Source organism: Chrysoperla carnea, chromosome 2 (genome assembly GCF_905475395.1).
Source record: "Chrysoperla carnea chromosome 2, inChrCarn1.1, whole genome shotgun sequence".
In the NCBI taxonomy this organism is placed as follows: Eukaryota; Metazoa; Arthropoda; class Insecta; order Neuroptera; family Chrysopidae; genus Chrysoperla; species Chrysoperla carnea.
In genome coordinates, this window is record NC_058338.1 from 15,119,937 (window position 1) to 15,141,238 (window position 21,302).

The following is a 21,302-nucleotide window of genomic DNA, read 5'->3' on the forward strand; positions in this document are numbered from 1 at the left end:
TTGCTTTGATCCTGAAAATGGGAAAAATCACTTCATTACTTATTGGTCGAGTAGTCATTCCTTTTACTGTATTTATTAAATGTTTGAATCGATGAATGATCTTCATATAAATTATCCTAAAGGATGCATATGAAGGGGATTCACAGGATCTACTATGTGACTACTGCAAGGGTACTATGGCGCCAGCCACGTAATTGTAAATATTCGTTTCAAAACATGTAAATTAATAAAACAATAATCGAAAACATTTATAAAATAATTTTATTTCCAATATATTTATAATTGATTCGGTTCTAAGTGCTTATGCACGAGAGCCGCAAACTCTTTACATCCTTTTACATTTTCATTAACGCCTTCAATATGGTTTGTGCATCTTCGTATCCACTTTTCAATATTTTTAAACCGTGTAAGATCCCACCCAATTGCCTAAAAAAGATCAAAAAGCTGTTTTAATACAATTAAAGATGAATTATTCTATGTTTGTACGTTAAATTGTCAGCCTTTTAAGGTATCATTTTACTCTGGAATTTGTCAAAAATTCGTACTGCTATTTGGCACGATGCCTTCCCGTACAACATAAAAACTCACCCATGAGTTTTTTCTTTTGGAGAACTATTAATAAATAACTAATTTGTTCGGTTTATTTAAGTTTCTGCACACGAGCAAAGTGTTTGAATGGTGGGATTGTACAGAAGCGGTGCATATGGGGGAAATGATTGGTGGAGAGTCATAAGCTGTAGCGTTTGTGGAGCTGAGAATTTAGGAGGAGTTAGGTATTCAGAGGCAGGTCTGGTTGGGGATTTAGAGGCTGCAGTGTTCAAAAGTGCTTCAGGTGTTTTGTCTTGTGGGGGTAGGAAGAATCTCTGTGCTGAGAATAGTAGGATTCGGAAACAATATCGTTGGAAAAGTTTTTAGTTACATTATGTGTTCAGTTATAACTAAAAATGTATTTTTTTATGCAAATAAGCTTTTTATTGAATGTCCCAGAAACACCAGAAAATAAATTTTTGAGAGAGAATGCAAATATGTTAGCCCTTTAACAAGAAATGCAAATTTTTAAATGTTTCAAAAATTATTTAATTTTAAAAAATTATTTCTTTCTACCATCTTTTTGGAAAAATAATTTCGGACCATTTTTTTAGGACCATTCAATAGTTTTTCGTTTTTTAAGGCCATTCCTCTATTAAAATTTTTTGAGGTATAGTCTACAGTATGTTCTCAATTATCAAAGCGCATATAGTTATACAAATAAAGCTCAGTTTGCTTTATTTTTTATGTACTCTTACAGTTTTTCTTTAAAAAATTACCTATTTTTCGAGGAATCCTTTTTTCTATCGACAGTTACCTACTATCAATGAGTATATTAATTTTTTAAACACACAAACCTGAACAGATGTAGCTGTTGCAAAAAGTGAAATATCAGCAATGGTTAATGCTTTACCACAAGTAAAATCATCGTGTTCTAAGTAGTAATCTAAATATTTTAACCCATTTTGTAATGTTTCCTTTTTCTCAGCTGGTATAGTTCTTTCTTTATCATATATAATTGGTCTCTGTAATACAAATAATAAAGATGTGAAAAGGGCCCGAAGAATCGATTTAGTTGATTGATTATACAAATCGAGAATTTGCGACAAACTTACACAAACATTACGAACAGCTGGATATAATGTAGTCGCATCAAAATATAATCTTTGATTGACAATGGCACGTTTTTCTAAATTTTTGGGATATAAAGTATCAACCTGTGCATATCTGTCAACTAGATATGAAGCTATTGCACGACTCTCCCATAAATAGAACCCATTATCCTCTAGTGTTGGTACTATATGTTGTGGATTCAACTATAAAACACGAAAAAACAGACAAATTAGAAACAAGAAATACAAATTTACACTGTTTAAGTTTCGGTAAAATCGAGAATCCGGAAAAATCGAATGTTTGAGTCGATTTTAGGCCGTATCTCAAAAACTATTCGACCAGTCATCAAATGCACACGTTTTATGTACTTTTTGGGTCAAAATTACCTAAAATACTGAGTTTTATCGAAATTGGAGATAACAAAAATTTCTCGATTTTTTGCAATTTTTTTAAGGGGTACCCCTTTGAAAAAATCGAGAAAAACGCAAAAAAATTTTTGTTTTGGAATTTGATTAAACTCGGTGGGTGGGGTAATTTTGATCCAAAAAATACAAAAGTCAGGTTAATTTAACGATTGGATGCAGAGTTTCTGAGATATCGCAATATTTGGGTCGATTTTAGGCCGTATCTCAAAAACTATTCGACCAGTCATCAAATGCACACGATTTTTGTACTTTTTGGGTCAAAATTACCTAATATACTGAGTTTTATCGAAATTGGAGATAACAAAAATTTCTCGATTTTTTGCAATTTTTTTAAGGGGTACCCCTTTGAAAAAATCGAGAAAAACGCAAAAAAATTTTTGTTTTGGAATTTGATTAAACTCGGTGGATGGGGTAATTTTGATCCAAAAAATATAAAAGTCAGGTTAATTTAACGATTGGATGCAGAGTTTCTGAGATATCGCAATATTTGGGTCGATTTTAGCCCGTATCTCAAAAACTATTCGACCAGTCATCAAATGCACACGATTTTTGTACTTTTTGGGTCAAAATTACCTAATATACTGAGTTTTATCGAAATTGGAGATAACAAAAATTTCTCGATTTTTTGCAATTTTTTTAAGGGGTACCCCTTCGAAAAAATCGAGAAAAACGCAAAAAAATTTTTGTTTTGGAATTTGATTAAACTCGGTGGATGGGGTAATTTTGATCCAAAAAATATAAAAGTCAGGTTAATTTAATGATTGGGTGCAGAGTTTCTGAGATATCGCAGACTTTTTGATTTTTTTTCACCACTTTATAATAATGGCATAATAAATAATAATATAATTGTGTGTGGGTATTTTAATAGTTAGTTAAGCAACTATAATTAATCACACTTTAATGTTATTAACTAACTGAATTAAACTTTCTGCGCACACTATAATAGAAAGTTTAAATATTTTGTAGATAGGCTCGTTTTTATGGTGCGGGCGAATATACATATATTTATAAAATTACACATATTTTTATAAAATTTACAATTTCTTATTTATATTCTACAAAAAATTAATCATTTAATTAAGTAACAATAAGTTTAACCACATACCTTCATAAAATCTGGATTTAATTGTTCTCCTTCCTGTAAATTTACCAATACTACTTCAAATTCTAATCCCAACGTTTTCAATGTTAAATATGCACATCTTGATGGAGCACTTGCAGCCCAATGGTACAATGTTATAGGCATTTTTTCCAAAATAAAAATGCAAAATACTGGAGCCTAACGCTATAACAAAGTTATAAAAATATAATTTAATACTACAATCTACAACTGAATAAAAAATTCAGTATCTACTTCTTATCCCCTTTTTTTCATTCAAAAAGTGAAAGTGTTCTTCATATAATCTATGTCTCTCTTGTGATAATATATTTATCACAAAACATTGTGTTTAAAAATTGAGTAAATTATGTTTACTTTAAAATTTAAATAAAATATGTTTTTAAATTAAAAATACGTTTAAATTAAAACTCAAAAATTGCTGTCAAAAAATTCGAAGGGAATATGTTGCTTGATCCTTGTAAAACAGAGCAAAAAGTCAATTATAAATAAAAATTACAGTTAAAAACGAAGTCGATATCATTTTTTGTTTGCTCGATATAGATCTGGAAATTTTTTCAAAACATTCGCCCAACTCTACCGAATGTTCGGAAATTCTTTTCAGATCATATTGGCGTTAATATGCCTCGATCGTCGCCACAACGAAGTCGATATCATTTTTCATTCACTTCAAGCTTATTGTGCTTTTACACATGGTCTAAAAATGTACCGTTAAAGAAAAAACAGGTTAGGGAAATAATATTAAGATTAATTTTGTTCATTATGTAATTTGTATATCATATCTGTGATAAAATTGCCTATGATGACGATGTAATACAAGCAAAGTTTAGGCTATGTACTATAATTTTAACATGTTTTGTAATACACATTGTAAACTGACGACTTACTAAATTAACTTTGAACGTGCACCTGTGTGCAGACAGTCGCCAAATTATTAATGATTACTGATGAAGACTACATGATAGTCGAAATACGTATTGATATAATACAAAAATTGATATAGGAAATCGAGGAAAAAATCGAAATTTAAATCATTTATATTGTTTTTATTAAATAAAAGCTAAATTAAAAAAATCACAAGGAGAATAATAATATACAAAAATAATAATTTATAATAGATCATTAACAAAATGATTACAATGTTTTTTTTTTTTTTTAGTTTAAAAATGTAACTTTTCAGAGATGCCAACGTAGCTTTCGATCGAGCTACACTGGCAACACTGTTTGCTTAATAGTTCACCCATGAAGGTTATAAAGAAGGAGAACGATTGCTAAGTACTAAAGCGCACCTGTCCCTGAAAATTTGTAGAATTTATAGTTCATTTTCAGCCACCAGCCGCGCTGTCGTCGGTAAGTAGTATATTAGCGCACAACAGCCCGCATTTAATGATACAACTTAGCGATCCCAGCGCCTCACTTATTTTTTCTAAATATTGGGGACAATATTTTCTATTGCGATCGTTCTCCTTCTTTATAACCTTCATGAGTTCACCAAAAATATACAACGGTATTTTTATTTTGTTTCTTTGTTTGTGCTTTTCGGCCGTGAATAAGTTTTTAAATTACTTCTTTCAGTAGTCAGTGTCAGTTTTTCTTCACCTAAATGAATCCATTTATGTTGAACTAAAGCATCTTGGTGTTTAAATGTTTTATTACACTTATCACATGAAAATGATTTTTCCCCAGTATGAATACGTTTATGTTTCATAAAATTACTTCGTCCATTAAATCTTTTATTACAAATATAACATGAAAATGGTTTTTCTCCACTATGGATCCGTTTATGTTTAACTAGATTATGTTGATGTTCTGTATGTTCATCAAGTTCGTGTTTTACACTCATATCACTACCAAAAACATTGCTGCCTTCTTCTGGTACTTCATTTTTAATTCGTTCGTCTTCGATTGTAACATTGTCATCGAATGGTTCATTTTTAATAAAAATTGTTTCTGTATATAAATCTTCATGAACCGGTTCCAGTTTTACACTCACAACACTATCAATATCATTGCTGCCTTCTTCATTTTTAATTTGTCCACCTTCCATGATAACATCGTTATCCAATGTTTCATTTTTAATAATAACCGATTCTATATATAATTCTTTTTCAAGTTTAATTTTTTCTTCATTGATAAACAAATGATTGTTTGTATCAACAATTGAATTATTTGCCATTTTGTATTTATTATTATTTATTCCCTAAACTTATTTAGCCAAGGTTCAAAAATCAATTCTGCTTTTAACTCAGTTAGTTATTTTCACTTTTTTTTTTAATATTGGTTTTGTGTTGGATCTGTAAGTGTATTAAAATAATCGTATTATAATAATAATTGATTCTTTATTGATTATTAAATAATATTCCTGTTACAACATCAAAACTAAGTATCAATGACATTCTACATTCGGCGCGTATATCTATTGAATGAATAATCACGTCTTGATTTAAATCACAATGGGCTGCATTCTATGCACCTGACAATTAATATTTTAATACGAGTTATTATCAAACACTTACATGGTGCCGAAATTAAAAATTAATTAATTAAATTAATAAATGAAGTGAATTAATAATATTGCCGGTTAAAATAATAAATATAAAACTGTGCTCCAAAATACCTTAATATTAACAATGATAGCAACATGTCAAAAAATTATTTGGATTGGATACAGCAGTTCAGTTGGTATGCTACGGCAACTAATCTGGCTAGTAAATCTGCAGAAGTTCAAGTCGCAACGTTTATGTCTGCGATCGGCCCGGACGCGGAGAAAATATACAACACATTCAAACTAACAGCAGATGAAGAAAAGAATTTAAAAACGATCCAAGAAAAATTTAAAAAATATTTCGTACCGAAAATAAATCTAACATACGAAAGATACATCTTCTTATATATATAAAACAAAGTCGTGTTAGTTACACTACTTATAACTACTTACACTACTTATAGTTAGTTACACTACTTATAAGAACGGCTGAACCGATTTAGCTGAAAACTGGCAGGGAGGTAGTTTAGAGCCAGGAGAAGGACATAGGATACTTTTTATCCCGTTCGACAGCATTCCCGTGGGACTTGATAACTGGGTTGGGTTTCGGTGGTGGCGCCATCTATAGTAAACATATTGAACTAACATTTATTTCGATGGTGGCGCCATCTATGGTAAACTTATCGAACTAACATTAATTTCGATGGTGGTGCCGCTATGACATCACAGCAGGGCTTACCCGCGTTTTAGGTCACGTGCTATACAGTTTAAAAATTACGATTTGTAATTTTAATATTTTAAAAGAAAAACGTGCTTTTATGACTCGAAATCAGAATATTTAAGTATATTTTTACATAAATTTTAACTTTTTTCAAATTTCATGATTTATTTTTGACTAACGATAATACTCGATTATAAATAAAAATTATAGTTCAATATTGTTTAAAACAAGTCGTGGATAGGGTCTAGTGCGATCCTTGAGGTCCACAAGAATAACTTCCCAGCTTAATACATAGTTATAAAAAATATAAATACCTAAATAAAAACTTGACCGAATTATGTAATGAAACTCTTTTCGAATCATATTGCCGTTAGTATGCTTCGGTCGACACTTCAACGAAGTCGATATTTTTTTTTTTTCGATCGATATAATGATATTTCTTCTCCAAATTGGTATTAATGCCTTGTCCAGATCATGAAATGTAAAGATATATTGGAAAGTTTAAGCTATGTACTACAATTTTAACATATTTTGTAATTACACATTGTAAACTGACGATTTAATACATTAACTTTGAACTTGCCCTGTGTGCAGACAGTCGCCAAATTATCAACGAGTACTGATGATGACTACATGGTAGTCGAAATACGTATCTATATAATACAAAAATTAGTCTAGGAAATCGAGGAAAAATCGAAATTTAAATCATTTATATTGTTTTTATTAAATAAAAGCTAAATTAAAAAAATCATAAGGACAATAATAATATACAAAAATAATAATTTATAATAGATCATTAACAAAATGATTACAATGTTTTTTTTTTTTTTAGTTTAAAAATGTAACTTTTCAGATATGCCAACGTAGCTTTCGATCGAGCTGCACTAGCAACACTGTTCTTCGCTTAATACAGCGGTCGGGGAACTTTTTTAATCATTACCCCAAAATATTTTTGTGTAAGTTGATATTACCCCATGGCGAAGAGCAAAAAAAAAACGAAATCGCCTCTTTTTAGCATCTTTCATATTATAGCCCCCCATGATAATTTTGAAAATATATACATACAGATATAACTCGAGAACGCACTAATGGTGGGGAGTGAATGGCGTGGCCTGCATATGTCCATAAATTGTTTAAGTTGAAAAAAATACTAACAGGTTTATAAAATAGCAAATTATAAATATATGCTTTTTACTCACAAAATGTTCATTTATACCCCCAAAAATTTCATTTTTACCCCATTTGGGGTAATTTACCCCGGTTCCCCGACCGCTGGCTTAATAGTTCACGAATATTACACAACGGTATTTTTATTTTGTTTCTTTGTTTGTGCTTTTCGACCGTGAATAAGTTTTTAAATTACTTCTTTCAGTAGTCAGTGTCAGTTTTTCTTCACTATTATGAATCCATTTATGTTGAACTAAAGCAGCTTGGTGTTTAAATGTTTTATTACACCTATCACATGAAAATGATTGTTCCCCATTATGAATCCGTTTATGTCTAATTAAAGAACCTTGACGATTAAATTTTTTATTACAAATATCACATGAAAATGGTTTTTCTCCACTATGAATCCTTATATGTTCAACTAAAGGATTTTGTTGACTAAATCTTTTATTACAAATATAACATGAAAATGGTTTTTCTCCCGTATGAATACGTTTATGTTTCATAAAATTACTTCGTCCGTTAAATCTTTTATTACAAATATCACATGAAAATGGTTTTTCTCCACTATGGATTCGTTTATGTTCAACTAAAGAACATTGGTGATTGAATGTTTTATTACAAATATCACATGAAAATGAATTTTCTGCGTTACGAATCCGTTTATGTTTAACTAGATTATGTTGATGGTCTGTATGTTCATCAGGTTCATGTTTTACACCCATATCACTACCAATAACATTGCTACCTTCTTCTGGTACTTCATTTTTAATTCGTTCGTCTTCGATTGTAACATTGTCATCGAATGGTTCATTTTTAATAAAAATTGTTTCTGTATATAAATCTTCATGAACCGGTTCCAGTTTTACACTCACAACACTATCAATATCATTGCTGCCTTCTTCATTTTTAATTTGTCCACCTTCCATGATAACATCGTTATCCAATGTTTCATTTTTAATAATAACCGATTCTATATGTAATTCTTTTTCAAGTTTAATTTTTTCTTCATTGATAAAGAAATCATTGTTTGTATCAACAATTGAATTATTTGCCATTTTTTGCCAAGTATTTAATATTATTTATTCCCTAAACTTATTTAGCCAAGGAACAAAAATCAATTTTGCTTTTAACTCAGTTGTTTATTTTCACTTGTTAGTTTATACTGGTTTTGTGTTGGATCATTTTAGGATTATCTTAGATATGAAAAATGAAAGAATAGCTTAGAAAATTATTATAAAACCACTGATCATTAATTTTTTTCTATGCCACTGAGCTACATATAACCGCAACTTTAGTTAAACAAAACGAGAACACTGACAGTTTAAAATTTCCTCTTTCAAAATCATAGATAGAACTACTTGTATTTTTTTAATTTATTAAAGCGGGATTTTATCCAGTCAAATTAGTCCATAAAATATAAGTATAAAGTTACAAAAATTCCCAAAGAGCTAAAAATTGGTATGAATGTTCAGAATACTATTATAAATAAATTGTGAAAAGTCCCCATCAATCCCCTTTGTGCAAAAAATTTTATAGAGAGGGGAAGTTTGCAAAAATAGGTTTTTCGCGTTTAATAATGTAGAAAAAAAGAGTCTTTTTAACACGCTTTTATTAGCTTCATACGTATGTTAGGATGTAACGGAAACTTTGAACATGATTTTGACCCCTTCAAAACTTCGGAATAACTAGAAATTTAGCATACTTATCAAGGATCAACAGTTATTTAAACAGTGAGCCCACTTAATAATTGGGGGCTAGCCGCCAAAACTATTCTATTTGAACTGCTTGACTGAAACGTTACATCCAATTAGAATGGCTATAACGTTACATCCAATTAACAAACTATTAGACAAAAATGCCTTTAAATAAACAAAAAAATTACAAATCAAATTTTTATTCAGTACAAAAATGTTTGGCTTTACAAATTATTATGACTTAGCCTGGAAAAATACTAGTAGTAATAATCATAGGCTGGTTGTTGGTTATAATAATGTGCAGGTTTATAATCAATACGATCATCGTAGTATGCACCTTGTTCGTATGGATACCGAGGATCTTCATAAATTGTTATTTTTGGCTCATCGTACACGGGAGCTGGGTGTCGTATGGGATGATGTACAACTGGTGTTGGAACTGGCACAGCTACAGGAATAGTTTTGGCTACAACAGTTGGTGGGTATGCTCCACCATAATATCCAGGAATTTGATGTTTGTAAGCTTGTTCTTGGGCAATACCGTGTTCACCATATTGATTACCCAAATTACTGACAGCATGTTGATTACGATCATCGTAATATTGTCCCTGGTTATATTTTTTGTTACCACCACGTTCGGATTCGTAATCAGTTCCTTTATGGTATCCGGCATGTTCTCCAACACCATTTGATAGTAATTTATTATCGACATGTCCACCGTGGACAGCTTTTTGAGCAGCATCACCATAAATTCCTTTGTTTGAATTATAATATTGTTCGCCACCTTCGTCGTTAGCGTCATCGTAAAAACTGGAATTGGCGGAGGATTCATCTTTGTGATAGCTGTTATGGAATCCTGATTTATGGTGTCCTTTCTTATGGGATAATTTTTTGCCTGCATCTGCTAATGAACCACCTTGGATTTTATGGAAGTTTTCATCATTGAAATTATCTGGGAAAAAACAATAATTTAAAAAAAAGTATTGGTATGTATTCTTTGATGATGAACTTTACAAACTACGTTTTGAAACAATATCAGTCATATTTTTATAAACCATGAACAACCAGAGCTTTCTGCTAATTAGCAGGAGTTCGATATATGTACATACGAAATCCATGAAAATGTACTATGAGTCAGTCATGTTATAAAAAATCCGCAAATAGCACTGTATCGACTGTATATGAGTCTACTCATATTCAAAATAACTTCATACCTGATAGTTGATGTGCTTTCTTGAAAGCATCGGCATGATCAAAATGTCCACCAGCTTGTGAATGTTCATATTTTTTTCCTTCGTCTTCGGCAAAACCACTAACAGCTTGTTCTCCGGTTACACCTTTCTTTGATGCTTGATCAAATAATGCTGTACCTTTTTGTAAGGCATGGTCACGTATAGCACTTGTTTTAATCGCATGTTCGTATGGTAATATTGGTGTACCATAAATTTGCACTAAACTAATTAACAATAGAATTGAAACAATGTTATAGGTATTCATTTTTGTTACTCCGAATTATTTCTATACACAAGATATTTTTAATTGTTACTAAAGGATTATTGAAACTGTAATGACTACGAATTCATCTAAATTGGGAAATATATTTATAGTAAATTTTAGAAGGGATGTTGTATATAATATTGTCTTCAAAAAGAAAAACATTTGACCTTCCATAATTAATATAAACAATTGGTGACAATTCCTTCTTCTAAAATTAATAATATTATAATCTAAGTTTCACAGTTTATTAGATTTGGATAAGACAGGATATTTGTATTATAAAAATAAGTTTGTTCTATGTTCTAAGTAGTGTAGTAATCAATATTTTTGTCCAGTTCAAATTTACCCCTCTTGAACGTGCCTATTTAGTATTTACAAAAAAGACAAAAACTTGATGAAAAAAGCAGTTTTAGAAAAGAAATCGAAAAACTTTAAAGAGATCGCATCATTATTAAAACCCTTGTGGAAATATTTTAGGCAAATGACGTAAAAAATCTTACTAATTCTGAAAAATTCTTCTTTTTTTGTTAGTAAGATTTTTTAAAGACTCTGACATATTTTCACATTAAATCAAATCAAAATTAAATCAAAATTTGGAGAAACTTAAATGACAGAGGTAAGAGATGTATACTCAATTAATTTTTTAAGCAGTAAATACCCCCATGAAATAATTTTCCGCCTAAAATTCAAGAATAATAGCCTAATAACTTCAAAAAGGTACTTCACATTGACTAAACTTTATTGACTCTATTGACTATAGACTTACAAGAAGTTGAAATGAACAAACTTAAGTATAAACTTTATAAATGTTATGGTAATTTTAGCGTATCATTGAACCATGATCAAAATTTTTGAATATAGTATGAATAAACTGAATATTATTACTTGTAAAGAAAAAATTCTATACAGTTCAATAAACACCATGTAATCAAATAATTAATAAATTATATAATGCAAGAAAAAAATTTATCATTGGGCTCGTCCGGGATTTGAACCCGGGACCTCTCGCACCCTAAGCGAAAATCATACCCCTAGACCAACGAGCCGGTTGTATAACTCTTAAGAAAGTATTTACACATTTGATAGTTATTATTATTCTATAAATATGTATTTAAATGAAAATAAAAAAACTAATTTATAATCTCTACACTCATAAAATAACATTTCTCTTAAATTAATTTATAATAGATCCAGATAATTGTTCACAGTAAAACAATTTTTATTTTAGAATAATTAGACAAAAGCTCGTAATGAATTACTTTGTAGGCATGCATTAAAAATTCTTGATGAAAAAAATCTAAGATTATTTAATATATCATGACTTTGACCTTGCCATAAAAATATTTATTAGATCACCAATTATTATATATTAATTTAATATTAATACATGGATAAATCGGGAAAAAAGTAAGAAATCATTGATGCGTATTTTTTATAAAAAATAAATCAATAGCCTTCATGCTTTTTTGTACACTGAATAAAAATAAATTTTTGAATATACCTATACATAAATTCAAATAGAGGATTTCTAAATAATAAAAATTTAGGTACCGATTCTATTATAATTGATTGTTTTTTCAATAAAAATATTTTCATGCATATTATGTATGGTAATTATATTTGAAATATGTACTTATTATCTAAAACGGTTAGCCTCTAAAACAGTTATTGATTATCTATAAAGGTTAATCAATCTCAATACGACATAGTAAAGATATTCGCTGTTAAATCGTGAAACAGGATGTTGGTGACAGACATCACCCCCACAGTTGACTATTCAAATTTTGGTTAAATAAGTTTGATAAAACAATAAATATCATTGTAAATTACTATATAATTCTGTATTCTTTACAACAAATCGTACATTTTGAAAATTTTTCTCGGTATTATTTCATTTAATTAGTATAGACCTTATCTTTGAATGATTTCCGATTGGAATTCGCCTCATTTAATGAAAAATGTATACAGGCTGAGAAAAAAAATAAATATACAGTTGTATTAAGGTAGTACGAGTGGCGAGGCAAGTAAATTTAGACTTGCGATTGAAATTATTTGTACCTTATTTTCAACTTAGATGATGATTTTCCACCGACGAGTTTTAGAGAAATCTATGAAAACATATCATCCATCTACCGTTTTACCATAAAATCAATGTTAAATATGCATACTTATGAAGTTATTAATTAATTTAAATAATCGGGCAACCCCCCCCCCCCTCCTAAAATTTTCAGAATTCATTTAGTGTTAGTCCAATTTCATATTTTATACAGATTTTAAACTTAGATTTAATTTGGGCTACCTCTACTATCCAGTTTAGGTGAATAGGGTATAGAAATCAACGATGTACTTTACCTTAATGTGAAAAGAGAAGATAAAAAATAAATAAGAACGTCGTTACAATCCCATTCCAACATTTGAGAAAAGAAAAGGGTCAATTTTTTTATTACTTTAATTACTTAAAACGTACCAGTAATATATCACGAAATCATTATGCCATCACACACTATCAGCAGTTGATTTGCCACATGTAGACTTTGTACAATTTCTTTAGCCTCATGAGCGTTGTTTTTTTTTATGGTTGGTTCCAAAATATCAAATAATGGGACTTCTTTGATCCATATAAGATTTATTTTGACATATTTTAAAACTAATCGACAGTCAATTATAAAACTAATAGCTCACTTTCCTTCAATTTCAACCTAAGCTATGGATTGCAAACACATATATCATAAGGTATTACATGCACACAGGGTATAAAAACACAGAATATATTTAATAAACTTATTTTATTAATATAAATAAATTGATCAATATAATTTACATTTGGTATATTTTGTAGAAACGTATACACGTCTATTTTTCATATGAAATATTATATTAAAACGTATAAAAAAAAAACGAAAGCAAAAAAAGCTGATTATGAAATTTTTCTTTTGACAAATGATAATTACAAAAAATTATTTTAAAAAAAACAAACAAATTTTATATAAAAAATGCTTACTATGACAAATATTGTACAGATTGAAGAAGGTTATCAATAAAAATTGAAATATATGCAATTTTTTTTGCGATAATTATTATGCAGGTTGACAGGTTCACCGATATCAATATAAATTGAGTTTTGAAGTGGCGAAATATTTGTATTCTAAAACTACATATTTCTATTGATATAGCAGTTTTGTTACAGATACATTCATAGAATATTATGAATTATAATGCATAATCATGATCATTCTTTACTGGATGATTCCAACAGCAATTATCAATTGCAATCGCAAATTAAAAAATTTATCAGATCAGAGAGTGAAAACTTAATAGTTTGACATCTTATACACAAGGTTTTAAAATGGGAAAAAAATCTAAGTACCAATTTAAAGAAGCTTGTATTGAATAAAGGCTTAACTCTTAAGAGAATGAGGTAGAGTAAAGATCGTCTCAGATAATTTTCCTTCAATTTCTATGTTGCTTTTGTATTGAGATGTTAATTATCTTAAGCAACAACAATAAAAGAAAGACATGCATAACTTCAATTCGATCTTCTTCTCTATTTAATTCTCTTTTATCTATTTAATGCTATAAATTGATTCTAAGAAACTTCTATAAATAAATAATTGCAAAAAAACAAATAAATATAAAATATTTAAATAATCATTTTAATGGTATAGGATGTTTAATTTTTAATTATTAAAATAAAAAAACTATTATCATACGGTGCCATTTTGTAATTTACAATTATTGTCATTATTCACTTTTTTATTATTAATTTTCAATTTAATTTCTTTTATTAATTGATCACGTGGTATTTCATACTCTTGACGAGTATCAACTTCACGTAATTTTACAATACCATTTTGTATTTCTGATTCACCAATAATTAAGGCCAATGGAATACCTTGTTCCTCACAATATTGTAATTGTGCTAACAGTTTTGGATTCTTTTTATATGGTTGTTCAGCCTGAAATAAAAAACGAGATTTAAAATAATAATAATTGAAATTTTAGTTTTTGGAAGATCGAGGTAGTATTTTTTTTACTATCAATTTGGTCTTTAATATAATTATCCGTCATTATTAAAACAGATGGTTGTAGTGAAGAACACTTGGATATTATTGATCGATGAGTCAGTTATCGTTGAACATCAAAATACAAATTTTCAACTCTAATATTAATTAAGCCCTTCTCTAAGACTCTTTGACTTAGATATAACAATTAAAGTTATGGGTTTACTAATTTTGTAAATATAAGTCCATGGTGTTTAATGACGATTCCACGGCACGAAAGCAATGGAAAATAACATTTTGAAAACTGTAAGGAGGCAAAATTAGTAAGCAGAACTAATATTCAGCGAGTTAAAAGCTGTGATGCTAAACAAAGCTAGGTAACAGCGGTTTAATGATCACTGAAAAACTATCCCAAAAAATCAATCTACACTAGACTCGGATCCCTAACTTTTTATTTGTAGATGCCAGATAAAACAAAAATTATTACCTTAATTCCATTATCCCACAATTCTTTGCATATTCGCATGCGATGTTCCAATAAATTCTTTTGAGCCGATGCAACATAGACTTCTACTTCTGTAGTACGCACTTTTGTGTTATTTGCAGCTAATTTTGCTTCTAATACAGCAAATATACGTTCAACACCAATGGAAACACCAACACATGGTACTTGTTTGTGGCGTGGATCAAACATACCAACTAAATTATCATATCGACCACCACCAGCAATAGAACCAACAGATATACCTTCTCCGTCACCATGATCACCTAATAAAATTGCTTCGTAAATAATGCCCGTATAATAGTCAAGACCACGTGCTAAACTTAAATCAAACAACACTTTATCAACAACTCCGTACAATTCACAATAATTCAACAACACTTTAATTGCTTCCAAACCATCTTTAGCTGTTTTGCTATTTTTTATTAAATGTTCATTTGCTAATAATTTCTCAACTAATTCCAATTTTCCGTTTAAACGTACATATTCACCAATTTTATCGGCTACTTCTGGATTTAAACCTTTTTCGTTTATCATTTCATTTCGGACTTCATCCCATGGTGACTGCAAAAAAAAGAAAGAAAAATATATTGAATTTATAAGTTTTTATTGGATACCAAGAGATCTAGTATAGCTTCACTATTGCCAATTTCATTATGGAACTATTCTTGAAATTAAATATTTCAAACAAATATATTTTACCTTATCGAGCTTATCAACAGCCGAACAAATTGCGCGGAAATTGCTTTCAGGTACACCACATGCTTCAAAAATTCCATCTAACAATTGTCTATGGTTAATTTTTACAATGAAATCACCTAACTGCAATGATGTTAGAATTTCATAAACAACTCGGATACATTCGGCATCGGGAATCATATGATCATAAACGCCAGCAATGTCAAAATCCTGAAATATTTTTAATGAAAAATTTTATAACTTAATAAAATAAAGAAAATTGAACTTGTTTTTGACAACTTACACATTGATAAAATTCACGATATCGTCCACGTGTGATTGATGGATTATCACGTCGATATACTTTCGCTATGTGATAACGTTTAATATTACTAATTTTATTCATTGCCAAAAATCGTGCAAATGGTACAGTTAAATCGTAACGTAATGATAATATTTCTCCACCTTGATCTTTTAAATCGTATATTAGTTTTGAATCTTCACCATATTTCCCTGTAAGTACTTCCTAGAATTAAATAGAAAAGACTCTAATGAGAAACGTTAACAACGAAATTTTCTTTTTGACAAAATAGCAAGAATGATTTATGATATAAAAAGAATAAGTAAGTATTATTGTTGTAAGTAAATATTGTTGAATTTATATGTAATTTTGCATCTGTCTAGGTCGAAGATTATCGATATGCGCTTCTTCCACCTAGGCTAAAAGCTGGGTATAACTACGGTTATCTTAACTAAAATACAAATACATTCTTTTCTTAAGTCCACCTCACACCATGTATATATTATTGACTCAATATCGATATTGATTGCCTAAGAGTTTATTGAAACAATAGTATTGATGAAAAAAATATTGAAAAATATTTTTAATAATTAATTTTTATTGAAGATCAGCTGCTTCCTAGTTCAAATCAGAATTTTAATTGATCAATGAGGCTAGTTTTTATAGAAGATGCGTCAATATATTTGACGGCGATGTGGTTACTCAATACTACTCTCTTATTGTAAGCGAATTCTGTTTCTATTCAAACTACGAGGCACCCTTTGTATAAAGAATTACAGAATATAAAAAGCAGTTCTTATAATCACGTGCCTGCACATAATTGCAATTAGTTTGTGCAAAAAACGTGAATAAAAATTACCGTTATTTGAGATAATTTATATTATGCATGCAAAAAATAAAGAACTAAATAAATTTCTTTATACATACTTTCAATTCAAATATTGGTGTATCAATTGTTTCAGCTCCATGCACTTTAAATACATTAATAATTTTCTCTAGAACACTTGAACGTAACGCCATTTGTTCAGGTGAAAAATCTCGTGTACCTTTCGGTGTTTTAAGTGTAAACTTTTGTGGTCCACTTGTATTTCCATCTTCATTACTTAATTGTGCTTTTAATTCTAATAATTTTGCTACTTCTTCGGCTATCTGTAATTAATGAAAATTTTTCTTCGTTAAATTTCTTATTTCATTGACGAATTTTATAAAACGCATACATTCTCATTCTAATTATTCATTTTATTAGTTTAAAAAAAATATTAATAAAATTATTCTACATTCCCTAAAATAATTGTCAGGATTACTTTTTTAATAATATCTCAAAAGGTTTAATGGGGAATTTATTGATTAATTATTCTATTCTCAATATATCTAAAATTGATTTTAATTTTAAGAGATAATTTTCGTATGAAGAATTTATATTTATTATTCGAAAATAAAAATTTGAAATGAATTTTTTTCCTTAAATAAAATAAATAATCAATCAAACATAACATAAAATTACTGTATTATATTTTCTCAATGTTACAATATTTCTAACAGTAAATCTAATGTATATTACAAATAATTATTGTAACATTTAATAATAAAAAAATACCTTTCACTCATAAAAAGAATTGCCAAAAAGAAAAAAAATTAACCTTGATTCTTAAAACATAGAAACTATTGAATATTAATAATGAATTTACAGATTCGTAAATTTGAAATGTTTTCCTGAAAATTTGCAACTGAATTTCTAAACAGGTCTATATTTATTATTAAATTTCAAGATTAGGATCATCAAATTTTGCATTGCATCGATAAGAGTATTCAGTTTTTAAGCCCTGTATATACAGTGTGTTCATTTCAAAAGTATCCACCCTTAATAACTCTTGACCTGATGTGAATATGAGAAAGAAAACACGTCGATTTAGATATCGGGGGGGGGGGGGGAGTTCAAAAAGATACTTAGAGAATTTTAGTTTTCACCCCATCATCCCTAGCCACGATAATTTTAAAATTTCAAATGGCACCCTCTACCTTGCTATACTTTATTTGAAAGGGCATAAAATTCTCTATTCAACCATGATAAAAAAAATCAATGAAATCGATTGATAAACTACACAGGAGATGGAAACTATCCACCCTTAATATCTCTTGACCTGATGTGATTATTGTTTTGAATTAAAATACGTCGATATAAATATGAACGGGGAAGCTCATTTTCAATTTCAATTTCCTACCTTCAATGACTGTGCGTGGTCTATCAGCCAGTCAGTCAACCAGTAAAGGAGCAGTTTCATAAATATTGAATTATACACACCAAAATTTAATTAAATAAATGTATTTTATTTTATAAATTAAATAAAACACGTACTTAGTTCTATTGCATAACTATAAAAATTATTTAAAGAATAAAAAATGTATAAAATATTCTATTTAAAAATAAATTGTTAGTTATATGTAGAAAGTTTGGAATTAACTGTAAGAATTAATGCATTTTTTTAATTGTCTGTGTATTATAATATACAGAAATAGAATTAATATATATTTTAATTTTTTCTAATATATTAATAATAATCTATCAATCTACAAATCAATAAATATGAAACAATTCAAAATGATAACGGGCTTCATTGCGAATATGAACTACATGAACTGTATGGATACATTTTCCAATGACATATTGAGCATTCAAATTAGAAAAATAACAAGTTTTATAAATTGGTTTTCCTTAATTTTTTCTCAGAAAAAATTATCTCTGCTACTAACCTAGATCCTCCTCTTTTTGCATTGCATGAGCTTACTGTATTAATAGACTTATTAAATAAATATAGACTGCTAATAAATATCCCTAATTAGCCTTTTTCCTCTGAAGACTTTGGAAGAGGGGGGGGGGTAGTATAAATTCATTGTAGGTGGTACAGTTCGTGATATCAGCAGGGCTGCCAGATTGTATAATCGGATACAAAAAGTGTATAATATGGTTTTTTTTTGTATCCAGTTTGTATAGCAGATTGCCTTCTATAATTGGATACAAAAATAAAAATTCAAACGTGAAGTAAATTTTGTGAGAGTTAAAATACCGATTATTTGAGATAACGGAGATCGAATATTTCTTAATCGTAGATGGCGTGATGCGCTTGTCGCTCTTTCGAAAACTATTCTAATCGAAATTGGCGCTTTCTGAGTAATATTCGTTAGCATTACAAGTAAACGTAAAAGTGTCTTTTTAACCCAGCGCCACTTGCTTCTGGACTTGCTACAGCGCCACTTACAGACTATTTTTGAACAATTTTGTCGCTTTGTATAATGAGATTAGATTCTTTATAATTTCAGTGACCGAGCGGTATAAAATTAGTTGGCTCTACTGGAAGCCCTGGATATCAGCTGTAAAATTGTTTATTACTTATAAATATCGACAATAGATGACAAAAACCTACGATCCACGAAGTAATGCCAGCTGATATCAATAAAAATACCCACCTATATGTAATAAATAAGTCTGTGATAACAAACAAACGTAAAAATAATCAGGTGGAATGGTTTAGTTAGAATCCAATGAAATTATTAATTAAATTGTTCGATTGGAAATATCACGCAAATTGCATTATGCACTTATCAATAATATAAAAACAGTTATCAATAATTACTTTAAAAAATAGAAACAAAATAAACACAAAATAAGTATCCAAATTGTATAAAAATTCACTGACCTGTGTCGTGTTATTAGTTAATTTATAATTTGATGTAAAAAGTGTATTTGCCATCAACCATAACGGTGTACAAATTTTTGATGATGAAAAATTTCGATGTAACGGATAAAACAGCCGCGACAACAGCATCGTGGAAAAATAATCAAAAAGAAATTCTCTTCAACACCACTAAATCGAAATTAAAAGTCATAAGACAAGTAATAATAATCTCACCTGATCTTTTAAGGCGGTAGAATTTTTTAAGAATACTAATTCATTTGGAATTGTTATGCTATTTGGAAAATTATTTTGTTCTATTGATGAAAAACTATTGATATGATTATACCATCGTATAAAATTTGAATATTTTTCATGAAAATTATCGATTGATTTTACATTTTTAAATATTAATTGATCAATTTTTGTTGGAGTATATCCACATATGTAGCTAAAATTCCTAAGTATTTTATCCAATATGTTTAAATGTTTTTCCTCAAGGTTAATAATTTCTGATAAACCATTGATTTCCTATAAGAATTTGACAATTTTTTACGACATGCAACATTCAAGGTTACATTTATAGAGCAAGTTAATTAAAAACCAGTCTATTAATTTTAATTTAAATGCCGTCTACTGTCTAGTCTCTTCCTTTTCAATATTTCATATGAGTGCCATCTTTAACAATCGATGCACATAATTGCATCATTATTTTTTACATTGTTTGGAAAGTATTAAAATGCAAGCAAAGGAAAGTCAAACATACAAACCTTATCTTTCGATTCTTTAGCTGCTTTTAATTTTCTTACTAGATCTCCTTGTTCTTTTATTAACTCTTGTAATTTTTCACGATTTTCTGTCATTTTAAGTTTTGAATTTTCTTTTACACGTGTTTTCACTCAATCACATAATATATTACGTTAGTAGGTCCGGGTATATATGAAATGACTGTCTATGTAATCTTATTATTCATAGTAGATTTTTTCCGTGATTGGCAGACGTGTAGGGGCTTTCACATGTTCTTATTTAGAGGCGCATGCTCTGATTGAAATTGAAAGTATCATGATTTTTTATGTGTCATAAGAATGAATAAATTCTTGAGATTATATCCTAATTAGAAAATGTAAAAAAACATTGAAACAATTTGAAAATTTTTGACATTTAGAAAGAGTACTTTCAACTCGTCAAACAATGCTATGTCTGCAGCGTCAAACCCTTTTAAATATTGAAAAATAATAGATAATGCAGATTTCTATATTTAACTTTATGTTGTGAATTTTAACCGATAGATTGCACCATTACATCTCCATCTTGGCTGTTAGTAGAGCAGCTACAGCACAAGTTAAATGTTCTTGTTTTAAACAATACCACGAACAATGCTTATCAGCAAAAATACGTT

The 21,302-nt window shown here is 29.1% G+C and overlaps 4 protein-coding genes and 1 non-coding gene across 5 annotated transcripts; all 5 read right to left on the minus strand.

Moving 5' to 3' along the window:
* Positions 1-243: 243 nt before the first annotated feature.
* Positions 244-3,376, minus strand: LOC123291372 (glutathione S-transferase 1-1-like). Its single transcript, XM_044871638.1, has 4 exons — positions 3,172-3,376; positions 1,644-1,844; positions 1,386-1,553; positions 244-426 (listed from the first exon to the last, which is right to left on the minus strand). Exons 1-4 carry the CDS (start codon positions 3,310-3,312, stop codon positions 277-279), a joined length of 660 nt encoding a protein of 219 aa, XP_044727573.1. The 5' UTR covers positions 3,313-3,376; the 3' UTR covers positions 244-276.
* Positions 3,377-7,699: 4,323 nt separating this feature from the next.
* On the minus strand, positions 7,700-8,614 carry LOC123291630 (zinc finger and SCAN domain-containing protein 12-like). The gene is made up of 2 exons (XM_044871980.1): positions 8,179-8,614; positions 7,700-7,902 (listed from the first exon to the last, which is right to left on the minus strand). The coding sequence occupies exons 1-2, from the start codon at positions 8,612-8,614 to the stop codon at positions 7,700-7,702; spliced, it is 639 nt and encodes a 212-aa protein (XP_044727915.1).
* Positions 8,615-9,460: 846 nt separating this feature from the next.
* LOC123293494 lies at positions 9,461-10,810 on the minus strand. The gene is made up of 2 exons (XM_044874341.1): positions 10,468-10,810; positions 9,461-10,205 (listed from the first exon to the last, which is right to left on the minus strand). Exons 1-2 carry the CDS (start codon positions 10,748-10,750, stop codon positions 9,511-9,513), a joined length of 978 nt encoding a protein of 325 aa, XP_044730276.1. The 5' UTR covers positions 10,751-10,810; the 3' UTR covers positions 9,461-9,510.
* Positions 10,811-11,724: 914 nt separating this feature from the next.
* Trnap-agg lies at positions 11,725-11,796 on the minus strand. The gene has a single exon. It is a non-coding gene; the product is annotated as a tRNA-Pro (tRNA).
* Positions 11,797-14,454: 2,658 nt separating this feature from the next.
* Positions 14,455-20,917, minus strand: LOC123291634 (histidine--tRNA ligase, cytoplasmic). The gene is made up of 7 exons (XM_044871984.1): positions 20,674-20,917; positions 20,141-20,434; positions 17,160-17,381; positions 16,236-16,457; positions 15,956-16,162; positions 15,239-15,817; positions 14,455-14,706 (listed from the first exon to the last, which is right to left on the minus strand). The coding sequence occupies exons 1-7, from the start codon at positions 20,764-20,766 to the stop codon at positions 14,455-14,457; spliced, it is 1,869 nt and encodes a 622-aa protein (XP_044727919.1). The 5' UTR covers positions 20,767-20,917.
* Positions 20,918-21,302: the final 385 nt, after the last annotated feature.

Excerpts from the sequence above, each read along its gene's own strand:
- LOC123291630 (XM_044871980.1), bottom strand. The coding sequence starts at position 8,614 with ATGGCAAATAATTCAATTGTTGATACAAACAATGATTTCTTTATCAAT. Across the intron at positions 7,903-8,178 it reads TTCATTTTCATGTGATATTT|GTTCTTTAATTAGACATAAA; the intron begins GTAATAAAACAT and ends TTAATCGTCAAG.
- LOC123291634 (XM_044871984.1), bottom strand. The coding sequence starts at position 20,766 with ATGACAGAAAATCGTGAAAAATTACAAGAGTTAATAAAAGAACAAGGA. Across the intron at positions 16,458-17,159 it reads CACCAATATTTGAATTGAAA|GAAGTACTTACAGGGAAATA; the intron begins GTATGTATAAAG and ends ATTTAATTCTAG. Across the intron at positions 15,818-15,955 it reads CTGTTGATAAGCTCGATAAG|TCACCATGGGATGAAGTCCG; the intron begins GTAAAATATATT and ends TTTTTTTTGCAG.
- LOC123291372 (XM_044871638.1), bottom strand. The coding sequence starts at position 3,312 with ATGCCTATAACATTGTACCATTGGGCTGCAAGTGCTCCATCAAGATGT. Across the intron at positions 1,845-3,171 it reads TAAATCCAGATTTTATGAAG|TTGAATCCACAACATATAGT; the intron begins GTATGTGGTTAA and ends CGTGTTTTATAG. Across the intron at positions 427-1,385 it reads CAACAGCTACATCTGTTCAG|GCAATTGGGTGGGATCTTAC; the intron begins GTTTGTGTGTTT and ends GATCTTTTTTAG.
- LOC123293494 (XM_044874341.1), bottom strand. The coding sequence starts at position 10,750 with ATGAATACCTATAACATTGTTTCAATTCTATTGTTAATTAGTTTAGTG. Across the intron at positions 10,206-10,467 it reads GAAAGCACATCAACTATCAG|ATAATTTCAATGATGAAAAC; the intron begins GTATGAAGTTAT and ends GTTTTTTCCCAG.